Source organism: Cydia fagiglandana, chromosome 1, assembly GCF_963556715.1.
Source record: "Cydia fagiglandana chromosome 1, ilCydFagi1.1, whole genome shotgun sequence".
Taxonomy (NCBI): Eukaryota; Metazoa; Arthropoda; class Insecta; order Lepidoptera; family Tortricidae; genus Cydia; species Cydia fagiglandana.
In genome coordinates, this window is record NC_085932.1 from 11,898,354 (window position 1) to 11,922,885 (window position 24,532).

Here is a 24,532-nt window from a genome sequence, read left to right on the forward strand (position 1 = left end):
TATTCAAAATTGCCTGCCATGAAATTTGGTTCCGGATTGCAAATCAAAATTATAAGGGCAAGTCTCGGCCTGGCATCTCGGGTTGACATGAATCTCATTGCCGGTATCCCTAACAAAGTACTGGAATCTATTTGGGCTTTACGATAAGAATGTCAAGTTAATTAAACTTTACGCAATAATTTTATCCCTTCGTTAATTGACTACTGTTTAAAGTGAAGTAGAGAAGACTTCGATGTGGCTTCTACGGATGTCTTGACTTCACTCATACTAGAGATATTTCTTGTATCTATGTATTCTTTCGTCTTGTTATAATAATATTATATGTACATAAAAACTTTGAACATTGGAAAGAGCTGTTACTTATACAAAAGTATATAAAAATAAGTAAGAATAAGTAGTAAGAATGTCCTATAATATTTAAATATTTATTTATTTATTTTATTTAATATACTAAAAAAAAGAAAACGGACTTAAAATAAACCATTTTCTCAAAATATGTCTATTAAACGATTGCAGCGCCATCTGCATTAAGCTTTGCGCGTTAGTCGACATTCTCACTTAAGAAGTTTTAGCCTCTTTTTGTTATGTTTTTGAATATGGAACCCTTATAAAAGTTCAAAATAGATTGGGGAACATGTACTTCAAAATTAATTTAGTAAAACCTAAAATGGGCCAGGTTTTGCATGGGTACGCAGGTTAGGTACTTCGCAGTACTCTTTAGTAACTTGGTATAATAGCTGAAAAAAAAGTTTACTAAATAGCTACGAAAAAAATAATACTGCCTAGCGTGGTCTTGCTTTTTATATACCATACTCGTAATCGTATATTAAACCCCTATTAAATGAGAAATGAATAAACCATACCGAGTATTTAATTAGTTATTCAACGCTTATGCCATTTTTCACTTTTATTAACGTATGAGAAGTTTTCAGGGACAGTTCGTGTGCAGTAAAATATTAAAATCTAAATTACAGTATTAAAATAAACATCAGCAGTATTAAAATCCGAAATAAAGGATTAAAATAATATTGATATTTTAAAAGCCAACAGGAGTGGTCATTTCTCCATACAAACATATTCGACTGTTTCCTCCGTGGTTTTTGAAGCTAGAGCAATGATTTTTTCAACACAGATTAATATTGTCAATATCTGTGTCGGACCGTTTTGCTTTTTTTGATATTTTTATCCTTTAAGGAGCTAGAGCTCTTCAAAAATGGCCAAAATGGCCTAATTGACTATGCCACAATGAGAGGCGTCGTATTCAAAACTGATATCAATTAGCCAAAAAAGCAAAACGGTCCGACACGGATAATTTCATAATCATTTAGATTTCCAAATTTGGTTAGGATTGGTTAAGTTTTGGAGGAGGAAACAGTCGAGTACGAAACCTCGATTTTTGAGATTTTTACGCAGGATTTTTTGCTTAAGTTGCAGTTGTCCCTATCGTACTAACGTCGCGGTTACGCCCCATCAGAGCGACGGGTATATTTACCTTGAAATCTCAAAATTGAGAACGGGCTCAGCTCCTGTTTCGTCTTAATAACGAAAGAATCTGGTTGGGATTCTGTAAAGTAAACTTTGTCATAATATTATTACTTATCTTGCAAACCAATCTGCAATCTCATGCATCATCATCTTTTTCTTCCTCGCGTTATCCCGGCATTTTGCCACGGCTTATAGGCACTAGTTTACGAAAGCGACTGCCATCTGACCTTCTTACCTAGACGGGAAACTATGATTTATTGGGATTTGTCCGGTTTCCTCACGATATTTTCCTTCACCGAAAAGAAACGGTTTTTATTTAGGTACATATCAAATGATATTTTGTACGAGTAACTAGGTACATTAATAAGTTCCGAAAAACTCATTGGTATAGGAGCCGGGGTTCGGTACCGCGATCTCCGTATTGAAAGTCGCACGCTCTTACCGCTAGTCCACCAGCGCTTCTCAATCTTATGCATCATCATAATTATTCTATAAGACCGACCGCTTAAACGGGGACGGTGCGGGCGCCGCTCGCCTGCCGCCCGCACCGTCCCCGCCACCCTTAGTCGTCCTACCCCGTCGCTCCCGTACCGCGCAGGCGAGGACTCATTTAAGCGGTCGGACTATAGTAATATTTAGTGTAAAACGACACGTATTTACCTTGTTTTAGCCGTTTGTCAAATTAACCAACACGAACCAGTTTCTTGGATGATACTTCAAAACAGGTTTGGAACTGTAGAGCCGCTACAGGAGGTCTTTGGAGGGTTTTATTAATCACTGGAAGGCACTTTAGTTTGTAAACATCTATTTTATTTATTTAATTGTATTCACAAAAACATGACTTGTCGTTACGGATGATTGAAGTAGAGTGAATGACAATTCTCAAGTTTGAATTCGAACATACTTCAAACTTGAGCTTTCTATATTCAAAGAGAATGTCTCAAGCCAGTGTCGATTGCTATATACAGCCTCTATAAACCAACACACCCCCTCAATCGACTCTGCTTGAAGCATTAATTTACAGCGCTAAACTTTAGTCAAGACAATATTCCAATAAAAAATTTCAAATACAATAACCAGAAAAACATAACACACCCTGTATATTCCCTCATATTACATCATCCTGTATATTTCCCACATATTACATCACCCTGTATATTTCCCATATATTACATCACCTGTATATTTCCCACATATTACATCATCCTGTATACCCCATTCAACAAATACATTACAGTAAATTCTCATTCAACAAAATATATACTCTAGTATTCCTCCACTCGATACGTCACCACTAATCATCTATAATAAACGTTTTATTCTCCCACTCGACTCATCAACATTAATCACATATCTATAATCAAAGCTCTATTCTGCCACTCGACTCTTCAACACTAATTGTATATATAATAAATCCTCTATCCTTCCACTCGACTCTTCACCACAAAACATATATATATATTAAATCTTTTATCCACCGACTCAACTCTTCAACATCACTAAATATAATAAATATTTTTATTCACCGACTCAACTCTTTCACATCACTAATAATCTATAATAACAATTTTAATATAAATTATAAAATATTAAAATACAGACTTAGAAACAAAAACTCAAGGATATTTTTCAGAAACCATGTAAAATGTACCTATTAAATTGAGTAAACTCTTCTTCGGTGATGATGATGGATGAGGTTAAATAATGATTCAGTTACTCTTACTACACTTACACCCCCTTAAATGAATCATTATTAAGCACCCCCTCAATTTTGACTACACTATGTTTCTAGTATCCTTGATCCTCAAGTTTTCTTTCAATAAGTACATATTTCTGTATTATAATATAAAAGTTTACACACCCTATAAAAACTTACATACTACGATATACTATAAAAGAAAAACCCCGACATTTATTCGAAATAATTATTAACGTTCACTTTAGCCCGCACTTATACTACATTGTCTACACTCAACACCTCACATTATCACTAAAACACTAATCTTCGTTGACATTTTTCAAATTTTACAGCTGGTAAACTTTTCGTTAGTATATCAGCCAGCTGTGATCCAGTTGGACAGTATTTTACTGTAATCTGATTCTCGTCGATTTTCTCCTTTAGATAATAGTATTTTACGTCTATATGTTTGCTTCTTTTTCCCATGATTCCTTTCTTCATCAGCCAAATCGCAGATTGATTGTCCATTCTCATCTCAACTTCGAGTTTTTCTTTGGTTATCTCATAGATCAGATCCCTTACGAACAGTAGTTCCTTACAACATTCTGCTGCTGCTATAAATTCTGCTTCTGTACTGCTTAATGCGACTATTGATTGTTTTCTTGAGCTCCATGCCACTGGTCCACCATTCAGCCAAATCACAAAACCAGAAGTGCTGCGTCTAGTGTCTGGTCGCGTTTTATTCGAGAGATATAACAATGACCCTATCATCTCGCGGTAAAGCTCATGAGACTTTGTATCAACTTTAACGGATGGATGTTCTTCTATCATAATCGTTGGACATCTACACTCTTTTGCATTTTCAAGATTCAACTTTTTAATGATTTTCTCACTATATGTCTTCTGAAAAATTTTAATCCCATTTCTATCTTGCTTTATATCCACACCTATATAATTAGTTACTTCATCTAAAATTCTCAGTTCGAATGACTTTTGAATTGTATCTATTATATGCAATAGATCTTCTTCTCTTTCTCCGAGTACTAATCCGTCATCGACATATACTGCAAGGATAATTTTTCTTTCACCTTCCATGACAAAGATGCATTGATCAAGTTTCATTTGTTTAAACCCCATCTTTGTTAAGAACTCTGTAAACTTGATATTCCACATCAGTGGAGCTTGTTTTAAGCCATACAAGCTCTTGTTTAGTTTGCATACTTTGCCTTCTTTGTCATTGTAGCCTTTAGGTACCTTCATGTATATAGATTCCTTCAAGTCTCCGTGTAAAAAGGCCGTTTTCACATCAAACTGCTTCATTTTTAGACCTTTCGCCGCCGCAATCGATAATAGAATTCTTAAAGAAGTAGTATTGACTACAGGACTATATGTCTCATCATAATCTATTTTGTACTTTTGTTGAAAGCCTCTTGCAACTAGTCTGGCTTTATACCTGCCATCAGACTTGACAGTAAAAATCCACTTGCTAGTAACTAATTTCCTTCCTTTTGCTTCTTGTTCATCCACAAATGACCACGTCTTATTTTCTTCAAGTGATTTAATTTCTTCTTCTATAGCTTGTTTCCATTTGTCCTTTTCTTTTGATTCTATTGCCTCCTCGTAGGTTAACATTGATGCTTCAGTATCATAATCCATTAAATAATCTTTATATCTATCGGGTAGTCGACGTTCTCTGGCAGGTTGAACTCTTCTATTTTCATTATTATTACTATCATTATTTCGATTACGATTACTTTCAACTTGATTTTCAACTAGTTCAGTATCAACAGGTTCTTCATTCCCATCATAGTATTCTTCATTACTTTCTTCTTCTTCTACTTCTTGGTTTGTTTCACTTTCATTTCTTTCAACTTCATTTGTTTCATTGTTATTTGTTTCATTGTCATTTGTTTCGAATTCATTTCTTTCAACTTCATTTGTTTCATCTTCATTTGTTTCGTCTTCATTTGTTTCGTCTTCACTTGTTTCACTACTCAACCTTCTCAAATGAATATCGCCTTCTCGAACACTCTCCATGTTTCTACTTCTCATTCTATTTCTTAACATTTCACCTTCTCGATCTTCATTATTGTTGACTCTACCACCTTGATTTTCTTCCTGTCTATTAACTTCTTTATTTTGTGTTGTGCCTTCCCTAACCGTCTCTTGAACCTCTTCATCTATCTTCCAAAGACCTCTAATGCTTTCATCATTTTCTTCATTTTGATATATTCCTTGCTCGTCTTCATTTATTCTTACATCTCTTGCTCTTACAATTGTTCTCGTTTCATCCACCCATATTTTGTAACCATTTCTGATATAGCCAATCAGAATTCCTTTACTACATCTAACGTCTAACTTTCGTACACCAGAGTTTATTTTATAAAAGGCTGTTGAACCAAATCTTCGTATATGCGATACGTTTGGTTTGACGCCGAACCACATCTCAGCTGGAGTTTTGTCTTTACCTTCGGTGGGGCTTCTATTTATTAGGAAGCTGGCAGTTATGAGTGCTTCGCCCCATAGGTAGTTTGGAACACGCCCGTCGAATATTAATGCTCTAGTTCTTTCTAACAGGGTTCTGTTCATTCTCTCCGCTTTTCCATTCAGTTGCGGCGTATAGGGTATTGTTAAATCTAGAATTATCCCTTTAGAGTTGCACCAAGACATTAGATTATTGTTCGAGTATTCGCGTCCATTATCGCATCTTATTTTTCTCACTTTTGTATTGAAATGATTTTCCGCTAAAGTCACGAACTGTTTTATTTTATCAAAGGCTTCACTTTTAAAAGTAATTAAATAAACGACACAAAAATGTGTAAAGTCATCTAGGAAAGTAATAAAATATTTTTTGTTATCCCAAGTGGGAGTTTCTATTGGACCGCAAATATCCGTATGAATAATTTCCAAAGGGAATTTAGCTTTAATTCTGTTATTTTTAAAAGGTTTTCTAGTCATTTTCGCTTTAACACATATTTCGCAAAAATGTTCTTGATTTGCCCCCCCAATTTGAATACCGTTTACCAATTTAGCTAGACGCGGCACATCCGATACGTGACCGAGCCGGCGATGCCAGATATCGACATTCTCGGAAAACAATACCTCACGAACGTTATTAGCAGAAAATTCTGTTTCATAGAGACCGTTTCTAGTTTTATAACCAGTAAGAATAATATTATTATGTTTCTTTACAGATACCTTATTTCCAGCGAAGAGTACAGATGCTCCGTGATCAGTGATTGAACTTACAGATATCAGGTTTCTAGAAATTGCAGGAACATATAGTACATCTTCCAGTTCAAAGCCATTTGTGTTAACTGTACCTATGGCTTGAGCGACGAGGTTCTCTGCATTGGCACATCTTATATCTACATTTATATTATCTGTAAAATTTATAATGTTATTATTGTAAAACATGTGTGAGGACGCACCTGAATCAATTATTGCTTTAGTATTAGTTGTGTGTTTTATTTGTTCACTCACCAGGCTGAAAGTGCGACAAAATCTTTCAATGTGTCCCTTCCTATTACATTTCCTTGTAGAGCCGCTACAGGAGGTCTTTGGAGGGTTTTATTAATCACTGGAAGGCACTTTAGTTTGTAAACATCTATTTTATTTATTTAATTGTATTCACAAAAACATGACTTGTCGTTACGGATGATTGAAGTAGAGTGAATGACAATTCTCAAGTTTTAATTCGAACATACTTCAAACTTGAGCTTTCTATATTCAAAGAGAATGTCTCAAGCCAGTGTCGATTGCTATATACAGCCTCTATAAACCAACAGGAACTACAATTTTCCTCGTCTTTCTCGTAAGAGTTGAACTTTCCGCAAGTAGAAGGGGAGTCCGGATCACCTACTTACACAGATGGGAGTTTACATAAGTGTAACCATTTTTTTAAACGAAAAGTATAATACATTTTATAAATATATTATTTGGCATGCCGATAAAATAAACCTATTTTGGTTTTGAAACTTCTTAAATAACAATGGTTCAAGACTGAACCTGGGCAAGTCTCCCGGACTCCCCCTAAATAGTTAGGCATATTAGCTAAGTTTCTCGCGAGAAACTTTAAATACGATAAATATTGCGTCTTTGTTTATGGCATATACCTACGGTAGGAATTATCGACCTCTCTTTTATGAGTATGGAAAATACCAATGTGTTTTCCGTTGGTAAGGCGGTTATTACAATGGCGCCGAATGCGAATTGCGAGCGAGACAGCGTTTTGCAGCCCAACTATCTCTCTGTTTGATACCTCTTCAAGCCTAAACGGACATAACTGATTATTATACAGAATACTGGTAACATATATTGTATAAGAATAAGAATGTTTATTAGCACAAATAATAACTAATAACACAAAATAAAGTAACACATAACTAAAATTCAATTACATAAATATTTTTCCCAAAAGGTCCTCACTCAGCTTCTTGTCACGTTGTGTATCCTAGGACACACAACGTGACGCTGATTTTCAGTGAGGCCTGGTATGGAGTACCGTTACTAATACCGTTACGTTATTTTGCGATTTGGATATTCCGAAGAGCAAATTCTCGACTTACTTTTATTAGTTTGCGTAAAAATGTTAAGACTGAGTCGACCATCCAATGGCCGTCTCATTGTGGTGTTTTTAATAAAGCAATCCATTTCTGTATAATCCAGTATATTAATGTTGGAGTTCTACTGATGCCCCAATACTATGTGATAAAGACTAACACGGGTTACCGTGGGATGTTTTTTTCTCGAAAAAAAAACTTTCCTTTAAAAATTATGTTTTATACACCTGGTAAATATTTTTTTTCTAACCTTAGTAGTCGCTTCTCGAATAAGTAAGTACTCAATATTTTAAAAGTTATGACCAGTCGCATAAAAGAAAAATAGTTATCTCTTCAATTTGTATTGTTATAAAATCGTGTTATCCAGGGATTGCTAACAATATGAACAGGGGTTCGGATCTGATGCAACAATTTGTTAAGGTTTTCACTTGTTTTGACACGACCTGAAAATGATTCACGCTGATTGGCTCCCGCGCGCGCGAGTCATACGCCCCGATGCGAACTTTAAGATACCTCAATATAATATTACGAATAAGTAGATAAATATGGATTAGATATGTCAGTTTGAAAAGTGTTTTTTAAGAATATCGTTTAATAACATAAGGCATTTCGCTCGTTGTTGATGCGCGCGAGATGAACTGCCAGTCGTGTCAAGGTGGTGTCTTAGCAAAATCAAAACTGTAACAGATTGATATATTTGAATCGGCATTCATGCAATATGAATAATGTAACAACGTGATTTATCTGGACTTTAACCACTAGCCCCCGTGCAGTTAACGGCGTTTATAAAACCGTTTAACTGCGCTGTAAATTAAAATCCGCTTTTTATCCGCTTTATAAATAATGAAAATGCGTTTTACTTGCTGCATGGGTAAATAACGTAGTATAACTATGGTTAGAAACTGAAACTGAAACTAAACTTGTCGGACATTATATTCTTGGGTATATTATTAGTAAAATAATAAGTAATAATAATAAAATAAGTTTCCGTTTTTAATGGACGAGTGTTTAGATTTGTGTTCTTTTTTCACGCCAGTCTCATTTCTTAGTGATCTACAACAAGGGTAAGAAAATAGTAATATTTATGAATTTCGGGGTGGCAACAATCCTTCAGTTGAGAATTGAAGTAGATTAATGTTAATATTATAAGCTCCAATAGCAAGCGTATAGGGTGTATGTAAATTACAGTTTTATGTTATTTTTACGGTCCTGACCCTAAACTTGTTGGTATCCATCAGCAAGGCGTCGTAACGGCTCTTCGGAATAGTAGTTTAGAACTATTCCAATCAGGAACACATCGGTTTGCCGCGACACAAACTTCTTTAGTCGCGATCTCGCGATCAAATTCACAAAGTCTTCAAGATACTCAAACGAATTCGCTGGAGAGCGAAATTTGCCCGTACTGGGACGGGAAGACAAATAAGCTGACAAAGTCCATTGCTGTGAAATACATTTGCAGTCTATTGATAGTTACATAATAATAATATGCAAAAAAACATTGCCTACAGCTAATATGATCTATTATACAATTTATAAGTATATGTCAGGCGATGCATCTAATAATTTGTATTAGATAATATTTAAATTACAAGGACCAAAATGTGATACTGCGAGAGGTGTTAGTTTTTACGAAAGGCGAAGCGAGTATAATAAATGCATATCCCGAAACTGCCACTTAACTGATTGAATTTGTCTCTCCAAATGTTTCTTTATATTTCGTAGGTACCTACACTTTCTTATTATGTTACTCATTAACTCGTAATATTATATAAAACACTATAGTTGAAATAGATGTATTATATAAAATACTATAAGTAGGTAGTTGAAAAGATGCAGCGTACCGGGCAATTCTGCACTAATCCGTTGCACTTGCATTTACGCTTCTTCACTCCCCTACTCATGGTTCGGCGACCAGCTAAAAGGCTTTAAGTAAGATAAGAAGCCTCGTTAAGTGAGTAAACTTATCCTGAAGGATTAGCCTCACGGTGTTAGTTGCAATAACACAGCGTAGGGCAATGACATACGAGGAAAAACGATTCGGTTAAGTACGAGTCGGATTTATGGTAGGGACGCAATTACCCTATACAGTTTCAGCGCCACCTTAACACGTCACACACACATGAAATTACTCATGGGGAGAATTTCGTTTCTTTTCTCAACTTCGTGGTTTTTCTCGCATCTAAAAGTCAAACAGTTATTGTGTAAATTAACAGTTTGACTTTACTGACGCTTTACGGTTTGTTTGCGGTTACTGACCGCATCTTAGATGATATAATGATATGTGATTCGAGTTTCAACATTATTTGATTACTGTAAATGTCCTGTACCTTGAAAAAAGTAAATTTGATTATCTCCTTAAATATTGACCTTAACATTTATCGTGATGACGTCACGGCCCCCTGAGCAATACTTTCTTGTGTAGCAATTTCCTGAGGCAAAACAAACGCTTACGAAATATTTACCCATCTCTTTATAAGTACACCTACGGGAATATTTTATGTTATAAAAACAAATAAAGAATGAAATAACAAGCCCCGTACGTGCTGATACCTATCATCACTTGTATTTGTAAGTACAAATAAGCACTTCTATATGCATTCAATTACAGAGCAATCTGTAACAATTGTACCTGTTTGTTTTCCTTTTCTTAGGTAAAAGCCTAGATGCCTAATCCTATATGTATGACCGGACTTTTTTTATACAAAAACATTGTGAATTCAACTAACTTTTGTCTGAAATCAGGCCAAGGCTGTTTCGAATAGCTAATAGTCAACACTTTTTAATAAACTTAGTACGTGCCTAAACTAGCTTAGTTCATTCTGACATAACGAGAATCTTGGCGAATCATGACCTTCTTGGTGCATGCTAAACGACTATAGTCGGACCAATATAAGTCTGCAGCAGTTTTAATAGCCCACGCAGTGTCAGTGTTATGTATACGTCATAATTTCATAGAAGTTTGACGTTTAAAATTACACTTGCACTGCGTGGGCTATCAAAATCGCTCTAAACTCACTCTAAATAGAAACTAAATCGAGTACTTTATATGGACATATTGCTAACTAATCTAATACAACTATGCCGATACCGTTCAGTTTACCTAACAATGAACTCTCCGTCGTTAAGTTAACTTATAATACCTATGTATATTAAGCACTGCATTATTATTAAAGCAGGTTTTTAGGTGAAGACTGACGCATTCAACTTGGCAACACATTTCGTACGGCCACGCCAAGTAGGATAGATTATGGAAGCTACTTGTGACCCAAAAATATCTGGCAAAGGGTTGCGTAGGCTCTTTATGAGGAAAGGGGACGGTCGCTTCTCTATACAAACGTAGTCCTCATTTTCCTCTCTGGATATTGAGGTGACAGAAACGATTTTTGCGTAATTTGATGTATAGGTATTTGAATTATTGTAAAAATTAGGAGCGGAAAACAGATTTCATGCAATTTTTTAAATGCTTCTAACTCTTAAGGGGCCCACTGATTAACAGTCCGCCGGATGGTATCGGCCTGTCAGTTAGAACAAAATTTTGACAGTTCCGAACAACTGACAGGCCGATACCGTCCGGCGGACTGTTAATCAGTGGGCCCCCTTATAATAAAAAATCGAAAAAAATAAACGTCGCATCGCTGTGGTTCATATACGATCAACGGTATTAAAACATTTTCAATAATGTTAATATCTAGAGGGGAAAATGAGGATTACGTTTGTGTGGAGATTGTCCTCCACTTTAATCAGTAATGGTTGCTTTGGTCAATAAACGTGGTTGAAACTAGCGACAAACTTCAACATACTAAATAGGTATTTACCGAATTCGCTTCAAGTCGCAAGTTCAATATTTGAATATTCGTCATCAATAGTTTCGATACAAACATTTGGAGAACTTTGGTTGTTTATTAGGATCGAGCGTATTATGTTATAGTTGACATGGTGATAATATGGATTTTCCATGACATATATTATAGAGTGGTCCAGGGGGCCGATTTTTGAATTTCGATCGCTCGATTTGTCACTCGAATATCGATGGAAAACGGCGAAATGCTAACTTTTGAGATACGAGCGATAAAATTTTAGAATCTAGTGGTAATTGATCACTCGATTTCAATTCTATTAGTAGAATTTAAATGCCTAGTAGTGTAGATATTAATAAACGAAATACACGAAATCGAGTGGTCGAAATTCAAAAATTGGCCCCCAGTTCCGCAACATAATCATTAATATACTTTTTGTTCTAGCGCTAAAGCAGTTATAGAGTTTTCTCAAACATGCAATGAAATATTGATGTTATGTTCCTTATAATAGGCTGCGAAGTATGACGTTTCAGGTGCGACTAGGACAAAAGGTCGTTAATGGAATTTCATACACAACTTGCAGGCCTAGGCCGGCAAGTTCCTCTTTTTTAATTTTCATTTCACAGATATTTGTGACACAGCATCGTGGCATTCATCCATTAAAAAAAACTAGAGGCAGTATTTGCTTTATGGTTCGTAATGACACTCTGCCACTACGCCTATAAAAAAAAAACAAAATACAATGTTTGCTGTAATTTGCAGTTTTATTTGTATATCAACATGAACTTAATAAATAATACATTCTATAATTTTATGATTTTAAATTATAAATTTAACTACACAAATAATAACATTTAAAATATTTCATCTAAACGTTAGCGGTAAAAAGGTCTACTCAAACACGCGTAGTTATATTTTTTAAATTGTTATGGAGGTAAAGTTGAAAAATATTCATTCTGTTTTATTGGATTTATGGTGCGTTGTTGATTTTTTGACTTTAATATGAGTTTCGACGAAATAATGAAATTAATATTAATTGTAATCGTAGGTGTTGGAATTGCCAGCGTAAGCAGAATTGATTTTAAATAACTTGCTGCCTCTGCCGGCAAGTCAAAGACGAAGTATGTATATGGTTGCTTATGGCAATTTTATTATTTGAGAAACTAAGAAAAATGGCTTACAGTTTATTAGAAACAGTTTTGTGGCATATTTTAAATGAATGTAACTACAAATTCGTCAACACTGTGGAAATTATACTTATTTACTCCATGCATAAAGCAACGATGTATGTGAAACATGATATCAACATGAAAGACTATGTAAACTTATGTGACGAAAACGACAGTCAGACGGCTACAAGGCGAAAAAATCAAAGATATCTACATGAAAATATACGGGTAGTAAAAATACACGACTCGTGTAAAACATACGAGTGATAATGATATAGGTACGTGGTACGTGTTGGTTATATTTTGGGTGTAGTTTACTTTTAGTTTTTTCTATAAATAAAACTTGGGTTTCGTGGATTTTTTATTTTATTTATTTCATTGCATGTTTGAGAAAAGCACTATACATACCTCGGCGGGAAATGGGGTTGCCCGCGCTCAGACCTATCCGGCCTCGCTTCGCTCGGCCGTCTATATGTCTTCGGCCGGCAACCCCTTTCGTCCCGGCCTCTGTAGTAATGTACTATTACGCAGTTGCTAACGTAAATGTCAAGTGTCAACTCGTGGTATGTATGAGTTAAGAAGATAACGCATTTTGCACTTATATCTCACTTTTACAGTGAATTCCGAAGTGAAAACTAAAATCAGCTAATTATGGGGGTTTAAGATTCGAACCATATTACAAAGTAAGCATTCCGATGTACGACGATAAAATAACACGAAAAGGGTTTTATAAAAAAAAAACTAATAATTTAGTCCGGGACCCTCGAAGCGCGACTTGCGCTTGGATTTCGCCACTTTCGCCAGTGTTTTAGTTAGGTATCTACTGTTATTACATAGTTTAGGGTAATTTTTAAATTATTAATAATATTAGAAAAAAAATACATTAGTAAATAATAAAAATATGTACTTATTTTAAACAGAACGTACCAATGAGCCTACATTAGCGCATGCGCGATCAAGAGTGTAGAGTTGTGTGACGCTCGCCCCAGTAGTAGGCCTGCACAACCCGCCGGCACCGGCGCTCTAGCCACCACGGCTCCAGTTACGAGAAAGTTTCTTCAGAATTAAAAATATAACTATTAAAGGGTAGTTTTCGTTAGTGTAACGTGGAGTGCCGTGATTCAAGCAACATGCGGTGGCTTCTGGTGGCGATTTGCTGCTACGTGGTCTGTTCAGGTAAGTTTGTTTACAAACTTTTTCGTATACTCTCTAAAGTCAACTGAGTTTTGAGAGTTTTTGATAAGAAAAACATAAAACAAACATGTGTTATGTAAGTTGAGAAAACGCGTGTTTCGATATAATTATTCAAATTATTTCAATTAGATACGTCAGAAAATAAAAATAAACACAGGTATCGTGAAAATCCTGACATCATTATCGTCCAAAATAAAATTGGGTCAAGACGTTTTTGGGTTTATTAGAGTCGATTTTCGGAATTACCCTACAATGGCTACAATGTAAAGTATACTTGGAATGACCGGATTACATACGCCTTAGAAATAGCAAATTTTTTTTTTATATTATGAGCTGCAGAGATAGTTGACCCCCCTGCAAACATATTTCTATACGGGGGGGTCATTTATCTCTGCAGCTGATGTTAGAGAGCTTTTTAGCTAGTATTAGGTGGGTAGTAATATTCGTATCTTATATCAAATCAATGTTAATAATAAGACATAATACTGGTATTCATGAATAAGTAGGTAAATAGAAGTATAAATTATTATACAGATATGTACTTAGACAGGAAGGTATTAAAAAAAATTAAATGTATGTTTGTTTTATCCGGTTCATTTATTCATGAATGTATTTGTTAATTCCTAAACTTATTATTAGTACATAAGTACTCAAGGTAGATACCAACTTTGGAAGTTTTAGGATACAAAGGTTAATAATATTATTAGGAAAAATACACAACGAAAATGAAGCCAATATTCCTTATTATATTTTTGGACGAGAATTCTGGTCACGTTGTGAGCCGGGGTTAAAAAAAAGTTTGCGGCACCGGATATCTCTTAAGAGTTTTTGAAAAAGGTAATATAAAGGGATGTACTGTTATTTTACAAATGGCTTAAAAAATTATAAAATTGTACTCGTAGTTTTAAACCGGATAATTTCATTACGAATACGTAGATACATTGCTAGGTAAGAAAAAATGATGATGTAATGTTTCAAAAATTCATTCATAATAAATCATTCGTCGATATCGATAATTGAGTTTATCGATTTAGGAACTCCCTACCTACCTGTCAATAAATTAAAGCCCTTAGATTCCGATGTCTGATTATCTCGTGTTATCTAAGTTTAGATTCACAGGACCTGAAATTAATATTATTATTTAGATATAGCAACTATATATTTCAAATCTCTGAGTTTCGGAAAGTCGAATGTATTATGTGTATTGCACAATCATGTACCTACAGTATTGTTTGAGAGACTACGAGTTTACGACCGTAAATCCGGTCAACTCCTCAGTCTACACCCTGTATGCCTTTATTTCATTCAACACAAATAGCGCCACTGTTAGGTAACATTGCAGAACGAGTCAGCAACAGTTAAGTACCCGCAAAGTTTGTAAAAATATAAGATTGTACAGTCGCGGTAAGCAGGGGCGAAGGAACAAGTTTATTACTGAATCAACTCGGAGACGGAGTTAATACTCTAGGCAAGAATTCCGACTTGGACTTCCAGTGACTTATTATTTTCTTTTAATTCTAAGCCGTTCGTTTAGTAACAACAAAACAATAAAATATTCGTTAAAATAAAATTTTCTCCGTCCTATTTTTTCACGAATAGACTAAAGAGATGAAATTATTTATTAATGACGTGCACAAATACCTACATTTATACACGGTGGCTAAAAAATAATTGAATTTCCGTTACCAGGGAGGTTTTAGGGATTATACTGAGCAACTTTTACTACGAAAACAACCTCAAAACGTTAAAAAAAAACTACCCTCCCGTAGAAAATGGACCAGCCAAAATGTTTGAAACAGCCAAATTTTTCGCGATTTCGCGGTTTGTCCCATTGTAAAAGTTGCTCAGTAGATATAATAAAATAGTTATTTTTTGGCCATATAAGAGAACGAATTTGTATTTTTGTTCGTTTTCTCACTACCTATTTAAAACATATATAATGCTTTTAAGTTATTTTTTTATTTCAATATAATATACCGCATTGTGTGATATAAAAGCAGTTTTATTGATAAACTCAACGATCGTAATGGCCATAATCATCCATAAAGCATCAGCCTATTTCCTGTCACCCAGTAGGTATTAATTTAATATATAAATAATAATTATGAAATCGCAAGGAGTGAGACGAGCGTTCGTGAATAAATTACTATACTATACGATTATACTTAATCCTCAATTGTCATATAAAATTTTGTAAAAGTGACACATAAGGCGCGCACGTCTGTTTAATTGGGAGGTCAGCCGGTGTGTCAATTATAGTTCATTCAACCAATAAAGATACACACCTACTGAGCTATTATAGTGCCAAAGGCGATGACGGAAGCTTTTCACAAATTTATTTTTAGAAAAAGAAAATTGTGTAAGAAGTAAATTTACTAATCCTGCTATCGAAGCTAGAATGTACGTTACCGCCGTGGTGTCAAATATGTCCCAGTAATTTAGGTCGATATTCGGTCACTCTCGTGTATTCGCGGTAATTAACTATTTGATGTCGACTATGCCAAACGAGGTTTATGTGTGAAATATCATGATGCGAGGCAGAATTACGGTGCAGCTGCATAGCAGCGGCCTTGACGCGAGCGTTGTTACTGTAAATTTCCTTGATAAAATAGATTATTGCAGTTGCAATTGCTATTGGAATGTCACAATTTATTGAGGAAAAACCTTTTTTACGCGTAATTTTTCTGCTTTAATGAAAATTTAAAAATTTGTCGATGTCATCGATCAGCTTAGATAAAACAAAGATTTTGAAAAGGTAGTTTCTGGCTTCAAATAAAAAATGACCTTTCAAATATCTTTGATGAGTATTTAATCTTTGACGAGTATTAATCAATACCGATATAACACGTTGAATCACGCCTGGCCCTAATATTGAAAGGTTGATTGATGACGCCATCAAGCCGTTGATATACGAAATAAAGTTTTACGAGATATAAAAGCTTTCTATTAGACAATTTGATCATTATACAAGGAAATTATAATTTTACCGCGTTATTGCCCTTAGTGATGGTATTAGTGGTAGGTGCGGCGACGGGCACTCCCTAGGCTAGGGCATTCGCCATTTCAACCAATGACAGGTCAACGACTTTGACCTAAGTAATTGCAAGTAACGTTGTTGCAGTTAAATAGTTAACTTGTAGTTGTTAATTTTGTGTACTAAGTCGTTTACTATTTAAAAAGATTCATTGCCATAAGTAGCGTTTAGTCTCGAAAGTGTGTACGATGAAATACATATGTATATTACCAGAGATAGATATAACTCCGTATAAGATAAATAAAGTCTAAGAAAAAAACGTGCTTCGGAAATCAAGAGAAAGTCATTCTCGAATAGATGGCGTACACACCTTTGCCCTATTCTCGGCTAGATGGAGTGACGACACCGTTTGATATTTAACAATTTTAACACATATCAGTGAAAGAACATGGGTCAGTATGGAACAATAAAAATTAAAAATTATTTATCCGTAAACATTTTTGATTAATTTATACATTTTCAATTTTATTTTAAGTTTTAATCGTGTGACGATAGATGGCAGTAAATGTACCGAGACTACAAAATTTACTTTGGCATTAGCCCTCTATACTATCTATTCTCTTTGATATTACTAATTGGCTGAGTATATGGTACTGCTGTATATATACAATATTTCGGTTTTTATGCTTGCACTGTAAGTAATTTTATCATAATTATATACTCATAAATACAGTTTATTTAGGAACAATTAAATATCCTTATCTTCTAGCAATTATTAGAAGCAGGAAACTAAAACAAACATAAAACCGTTGCTCGCACCAATAAATAACCGTATACATTCCCCAGGGATGTCGCCCCCAGTAAATATTGAGAATGGCGTTAAACTAGGAATGGAAATAGACAATACCATCCTTTAGTGCTATTTAAATGAAATAAAACGAGGAAGCTTTTGCAGCAACGACGTTTTGCCAGGCTATTTTTTATTTATGGTATTGTTCAAAATATCATAGAAGATATACGTAGGTAGGTAATAGAAATTTTATAAAACGACAGCAGTTTTTTGGTATCTGCACCAAATAAGGCCCGGTTGTTAAGGTTGCTAGTTTTCAAAATTTCATACTTTTGTACTCGTAAGGTAAGTACCTGGTTAGCAAAATAGTTATTCAGGGTTAAAATTCGCTTATACCATAAATACAAAAACTTGATATTTTTATTAAAGAATGAACAGAAAAAAATATAATAATAAAAACGATGCGTCTTATTCGGTGCAGGTACGAGTACCTTATGCTCGTACGTCCATCAAATTCCTATGATGAAACGCCGCCATTTCAAGATATGCCTAAGATTTTCCCAAGCATATCACGATGTACCTTATTAAGAATACGGCAGATCTATGAAAACAACGCATTCGTCGATATTCCTAGCGTTTATTAACATACCAGGTACAAGTATATTAAGAAACGCCGCCATAGCATGAACGATTTGCTCAGGCATATCACGATGTGCCTTATTAATAATTTCTACGCCAATCAATAAGAGCAATGGGAGCAATGTCGGTAGTCTTTGATATTCCTATTGGACTAACAGAAATAATAATCAAGAATAGAGCATTTTATGATACCTAAGTTTCTTTTGAACATTTTTAATCCAAGGCTAGAAAGAAAATTGTTTATGTTGTCGTCATTTTTTGTTTTCATTTCCTTATGCTGAAGCTTTGTTCACCCAACTTATTCGATATGCTTCAACATCGACAGGCAAATCGTAGGTACACGTTGGACAAGGGACAACAAATATTTAGCTGCCTTCTTGCAATTGACAATAAAGTTAATGTTTACCTACGTATTTTTGTCTTTGAGATATGTTAAACCTTGAATGTAGTTTTAAATAAACGCATTATTTGTCACATTAATTCGTCGAACGTGATGCACAGAGCACTCGGCTCCGCCGCAAATTGAATTCATTTCGTTTCGTCGCCCGGTCAGTGACGTGATCGGTCGCCATGCGACGAGCCACTTTTGTTTTTATTTCATAAATGTCTACACGTGTAGCTTTTTCGCATGAATAATAATGGCTGCATATAAAATGCCCATATTATTAATTAATATTCATATGGTCATTTTTATAATAGAGCTAGACTTGCTTAATTATAAATAGTAAAAGAAAAGCCTCAAAATATTGCAAATAAGATTATGAACACATCGGTAACTCGTGGCATTTAGGTAGCACTTAAAAGATTAATTTTAATTAATTCCTTTTTTTAGTGGTTTCTTTTTATCGTCTCGTATAGGAATTAGTGTTGATATTAATTTTTTACTTTGTTTAATATTAATAACTAATTAAACCAAATAATAATTATTAAGAATAAATCTTTTAAGTGCTACCTAAATGCCACGAGTGAGATGTGTAATTATGAAAATATAAATTTGGTATGTACTTTATAAGCCTTCAAAAAAGAATGGTTAAATGTATTACTTGTTTAAATGTATATCTTTATCAGTTGTTCCTCGGTCCTAATTGCATTTTATATAGGCGAGAGGATAATAAAATTCAGCGAAGACTGTCGTAAAATGGGTAACAACGTTCGGTTGGCCTCTAATGAAGGAGTTGTAAGGCGTCCCTTTGACAATACTGTGCTCTAAGTGACCCACGGTGCTACCCTAATTTGCCTCAATTTCCGTACGTGCCTAATGTATGGCATTTTCAACTTTACGCTTTTGTAAATAATTAATAAATTTGCGTATTTCAATTTCAATAACACTGATGATTGATGATTAAGCAATTACTCATGGTTTCAAACTTTTGTTAATTGGAAATGATGGCAGACAAACAATATTTGAACCAGTCAGGCAACAAAACCGTAACCGTATAATATGCTAGATAACATATTGTAGTTGACCGGTTTGTTTTGAGGATCAAATGGATATGTAGGGACCCATTTTAATTAGGTACATTGGGGCAATACAAATGACAGAAATTATTCAGTCAAGTACTGACAATTGTGCCTACTCTACGTTGCCAGCCAAAGTTTTCCTCATAGTAGAATGCGCGAAAAATAAGGTTCAGTCAGAAGTTAACACTTTATTATTTTGTTATTATTAATTATAATTACCTATGTTACGCAATGCACGATTACTCTTACATTATATGACAATACCGATAGTGTTTAGTTTTATAGTTTTACCGTAAAACTAAATTATCTCACTGAATAAACTGAAAAATAAACATTGACAGACCAAATCAAATGGTGGTCGTTTAGCAGTAGTAGGTGAGGTGACCATCGTCTGACGGCTTCTTATTTTCCGAACACGCAAAAACTTTCTGCATAAATAACGCCGGTGTTGGCGTTGACTTTACGACTATTCTGTTAGGAAGTTGGAGTCATCATTTATTTATTTCTTCCGGCGGGGCTATAAGGGCGCAAGCAGAATCCGATATCTCTTTATTCTTTTTATCTATACAGGATTGGTCGTTGTTAGAAAGAGATGGGTCTCGTAGTCGTGGCAGGTTGGACGGTATAAATTAATCGAAGTTTGCATTTGACACTTTTGCACAATAACTGTCGGAATACAGATAGCAGAGTAGCTACATACTCGTACGCTACTAATATAAATGCAAATGTGCGCTTTTCAGCTCATGTGAAATTGATATTTCAAAGTTTTCGGGCACTGCGCTTTGAATAATTATACGTTAGGGGCTGTCCATAAATTACGTTATCGATTTTTGACGATTTTTGACCCCCTCCCCCCATAATCATCCAAAAATCATGCTTCAAATGACCCCATTTCCTCCTACTTCATGCTACCGTCATCCGATGTCCAGACCCCCCCCCTAATTTGAAATGACGTAATTTATGAATAGCCCCTTAGCATTAATAGTAGGTATAAAACAAACAACCTTGTTAGTAAGTACACCCACTCATTTCCTTTCAAATTGTAAAATGTTTTTGTTTATTTTGTTTCATATACTAACTTATTCTATCATTAAATTGAATAAAATACATTAGGTAAACTTTATCATACTTTACAGGTATTTAGCTTGCATCTAGAAGTTTGATCATGACACGACACGAGTATTTGTTTTGCAGCCTCTTCTTCTACCTATCTAAAGTTTGCTTTTGAAATGCGACTCGCTGTTTGTATTGTACCTATTATTATTATTCTCTACTTTCACAATGCGAACTGGCGTAGACAACGTTCCTGCTTTTTGCCAAGTTTTATCATAACGATATTTATAGACTTGCATAGACAATTTTAAATCGGTTAAATTTTCTTACGTTCATTTAAAAAGGAATCGCTTGGCAACGGAATGTAATAAACAATAGACGCTGGCATTCAGTAGGGAGCTATCGTCGCCGACTTAATAACGCTAAGATCAGCCGTTTGTCCTCTTGACCCATCGTAATAAAGTTAGGCCGTTAGGCATTCAAGTGGGTGCTTTATTAAGAGCACAACTAAGTTCCGACCAGTCAGAGGTGTTGGACATTTGGACAATGATAAACGATTACAGTTTCATCGATACTTATAAATTGGGGCAAACAATTCAAGTGAGTTAGAAACTAAAGTCCTGCAAGTGACAGGGGTATTTCTATCGGTCCTGCAATTTAGAGGATATTGACATAATGGAAAATACTTTACCACAATTAAATTCGATGTATTTTAATCATAGCTATGCCCGACCATTTGTAAGTTTTCGATTTACTTATTTAATTATAGGAGTAAAAAAATTGTATGAAACCTGTTGTGTCGCTCCTAATTTTTAAGAATTACTTAAGAAATCTAAAAAATCAAACTATGATATACTTAGCTATATATAAAAATACTTCAAATTGTGTAAAAATATTTTCAATAATGTTAATATCCTGAGAGGAAAATGGGGAATGAATACGTTTGTATGGAAAACCGGTTTTGAGGTGGTCGTCCCCTTTCGTCTTAAGTATATTGATAACAAATATAATTGTTGATAGTTTTATGTGTACAGTGTACAGTAGGTACATATATACCTATATCTTCCAACAGCACAGGAATTCAAGCGGGCCAGGCCGCGTAGCCAAGATGCCGATCGCTTACGCTCCGTAGCGATCGAAACGCAACTGTCACTGTCCCACTAATATGGAAGAGTGATAGAGAGACATAATGCTTTTCGTTATCGAAGCGATAGCGATTGTAACCTTGGCTAGGCCGGCTGACTTGATAAATTGCCGGAAGTATATGTACCTATTATAAAACTGATATGATAAGTGCACTAGTAGTAAATAGGTACAATAAATGATAACGACATATAGCATTTATTGTTTAGAACCCGGCTTCCGACGTGTCGGAAGCCGGTGTTGCTCGAAGTTTAGAACTTTAGATCATTAGGGTAGTGCAGTTTAAAAATGGTTTATTTCTTCTGTACCAGTCCTTGCATGTAGTGGATTTCGGAACGTTCTGTATTTTAGTGGTATGTCTTATCTTTAGTGACCACCATAGACCCCATATTTTGTCGCGTTACGTGCTCTGCCAATGAATTGGTAGAGCACGCAACTGAGCAGCTGGAAGGATGAAGGGTGAAGAAAAGAAAAGTAAAGACTCAGGGGTAGGTAACGTTTATTTTTCCAGGTATAAGTGGTGGGTCAATATGGCACGGCTGGGAACTTAAATTGTCCAACAACACCGGGAAGTTGTAGTAGCGTGGTAGCACGGTGCTCCGGGGTGCAGCGCCTGGGAAACGCGTTCCCACGCACAGGCGCGCGGCGTCAAGGAGGGCGCGATCAGGCGCGCGGCGTCAAGGAGGGCGCGCACAGGCGCGCGGCGTCGAGGAGGGCGCGCACAGGCGCGCGGCGTCGAGGAGGGCGCGCACAGGCGCGCGGCGTCGAGGAGGGCGCGCAAAGGCACACACAGGCGCGCGGCGTCGAAGAGGGCGCGCGGCGTCAAGGAGGGCGCGCACAGGCGTTCAGCGAGGGTCACCAAATCAGAGGCTTGTAGTAGATTTGCGTTTGTAATTTATAGTGAAAGTATTTATATAGTAAGTTACGCCAGGAAGAGGAGGGTTTCTTGAAGGTGCGGGGCCTCACTTGGCCCCGCACGGACCCTTAATTTAGAAAATGCTCAGATGAGAGCTGGCGATAAACTGAACAGAATGTCGGTTGTTCCGCTTTTATACCTGATTCTTTAGAACATCTAAAGAATCAGATTTACAAGATTTGAAATTTAAAAATAGTCGAGTACCAGTTATGATTTTACCAAAATTTTGAATAACCTTTGCCGAAAGTATACATACTAGTCTTTTTAGTGGTGAAATCTGAACAATTGAAGGCCGATTGACGGGTTACGTCAATCACCTTACAAAATGTAAACAATGAAAGAATCCCGAAAAATACAGCGATAATATTAACAAAATTCCCCTAGATTTATATAAAATAGTGGGAAAAACCTAAAGGTATGTATTTAGGTGGCTTAGGGCCGCATTGCATATGAAAAGTTATAAAAATAATAGCCCAAAGTAAGCCAGGCAGAAGTCCCAGTCTTCCCATGCATCCTGAGGGTTGAAAAGGACTTTAAGAGTCTTATTAGAGTCTGTAAATTTCAGATACAATTCAAGAAGTATCATAATGTGATCGGAGCCATAATAAGCAAGTCAGAACGATCGGACTTGGAAAGCTAAATGAAGGAATTAGGATACAATAAACAGAGGAAGGAGGTCATTCCAAGGTAAATGCTACATTACCCCAAAAACCTCGGAAAAAAAAAATTTTGACGTAGTCTTAATAAGGCAAAGTTTTTTTTTTTTGTTTAGAGAGAGAGTAAATTAGAGGTTGGGGGAAAGTAGGTAAAGTATGTAAGTAAAGTAAGTCAGTTAGTCAGAAGAAGAGTCGAGAGGGAAGGAAAAGCAAGCTCGTAGTGAGTATGAGAAGTGAGGTGAGAGAATGAGTGATAGAATGGAAGAAGAAGATGAAAAGACCGAGGAACTTCTGTGCACTCATACATCACCTATCATAATCACACATTCAAAAATCTCTGTCAAAGGAAGGGGATGTGGTTCACATTCTATGACGCACACCCTAAGAAGTCCTCGCTATGACCTAGGCTTTTTTATAGAAGGGAGTAGTCAGCCGCTCCACTAGAAAAGGGGTGATGAGATGAAATGACCTAAGGCTTGTTTAGAGAGTTGGCCAACCGCTCTGTTAATATGTACAAGTACCCTAGTCGGTTTAGAGCCGATTAGAGAGTAGGTTTAGAGAGCCTACTTAAGTTTGTGGTAGGGGTAGACCTACCACAGTAGAATTAGTGAAGTATAACATTGACCATAAGGCTTATTTTTTTGTCAGAGTTGGCCTACCGCTCTGGATGAAGAAAATAAAAAGAAAGAAAGAAAAGGGGCACCTGGCGGATAAGCCACCCTAAGTAAGATATGGAGAAATATTTACAGGATGAACACACACACACGTAATGGAATACATGGAAAATGAAGATTAATGGAGGATGAAACGAGCTTGGAGAAGGGAGAGGGGAGAAGAAGGAGCCGAGTAGAAGGCTGATGAAAGAAAAATATGATTAGTAACAAAGTAAAGAACTATAAAAAATACAAGTTATAAATAAATAAAAGTGTTAAAAAAAAGAGAGTCTCGCCTAAGTTATTTAGATTAGATGTTAAGGTAAGTGCCATATTGACTAACAGGTAGTAAAAATAATAAT

General features: G+C 35.6%; 1 protein-coding gene across 1 annotated transcript in view; it reads left to right on the forward strand.

Moving 5' to 3' along the window:
• Nucleotides 1–13,696: 13,696 nt before the first annotated feature.
• Nucleotides 13,697–24,532, forward strand: part of LOC134664326 (neural cell adhesion molecule 2-like) — a 102,712-nt gene continuing 91,876 nt past the window's right edge. Inside the window, exon 1 of the mRNA XM_063520901.1 lies at nt 13,697–13,867. Coding sequence (XP_063376971.1) covers nt 13,822–13,867 — 46 coding nt within the window. The 5' untranslated portion in view covers nt 13,697–13,821. The remainder of the gene's footprint in view (nt 13,868–24,532) is intronic.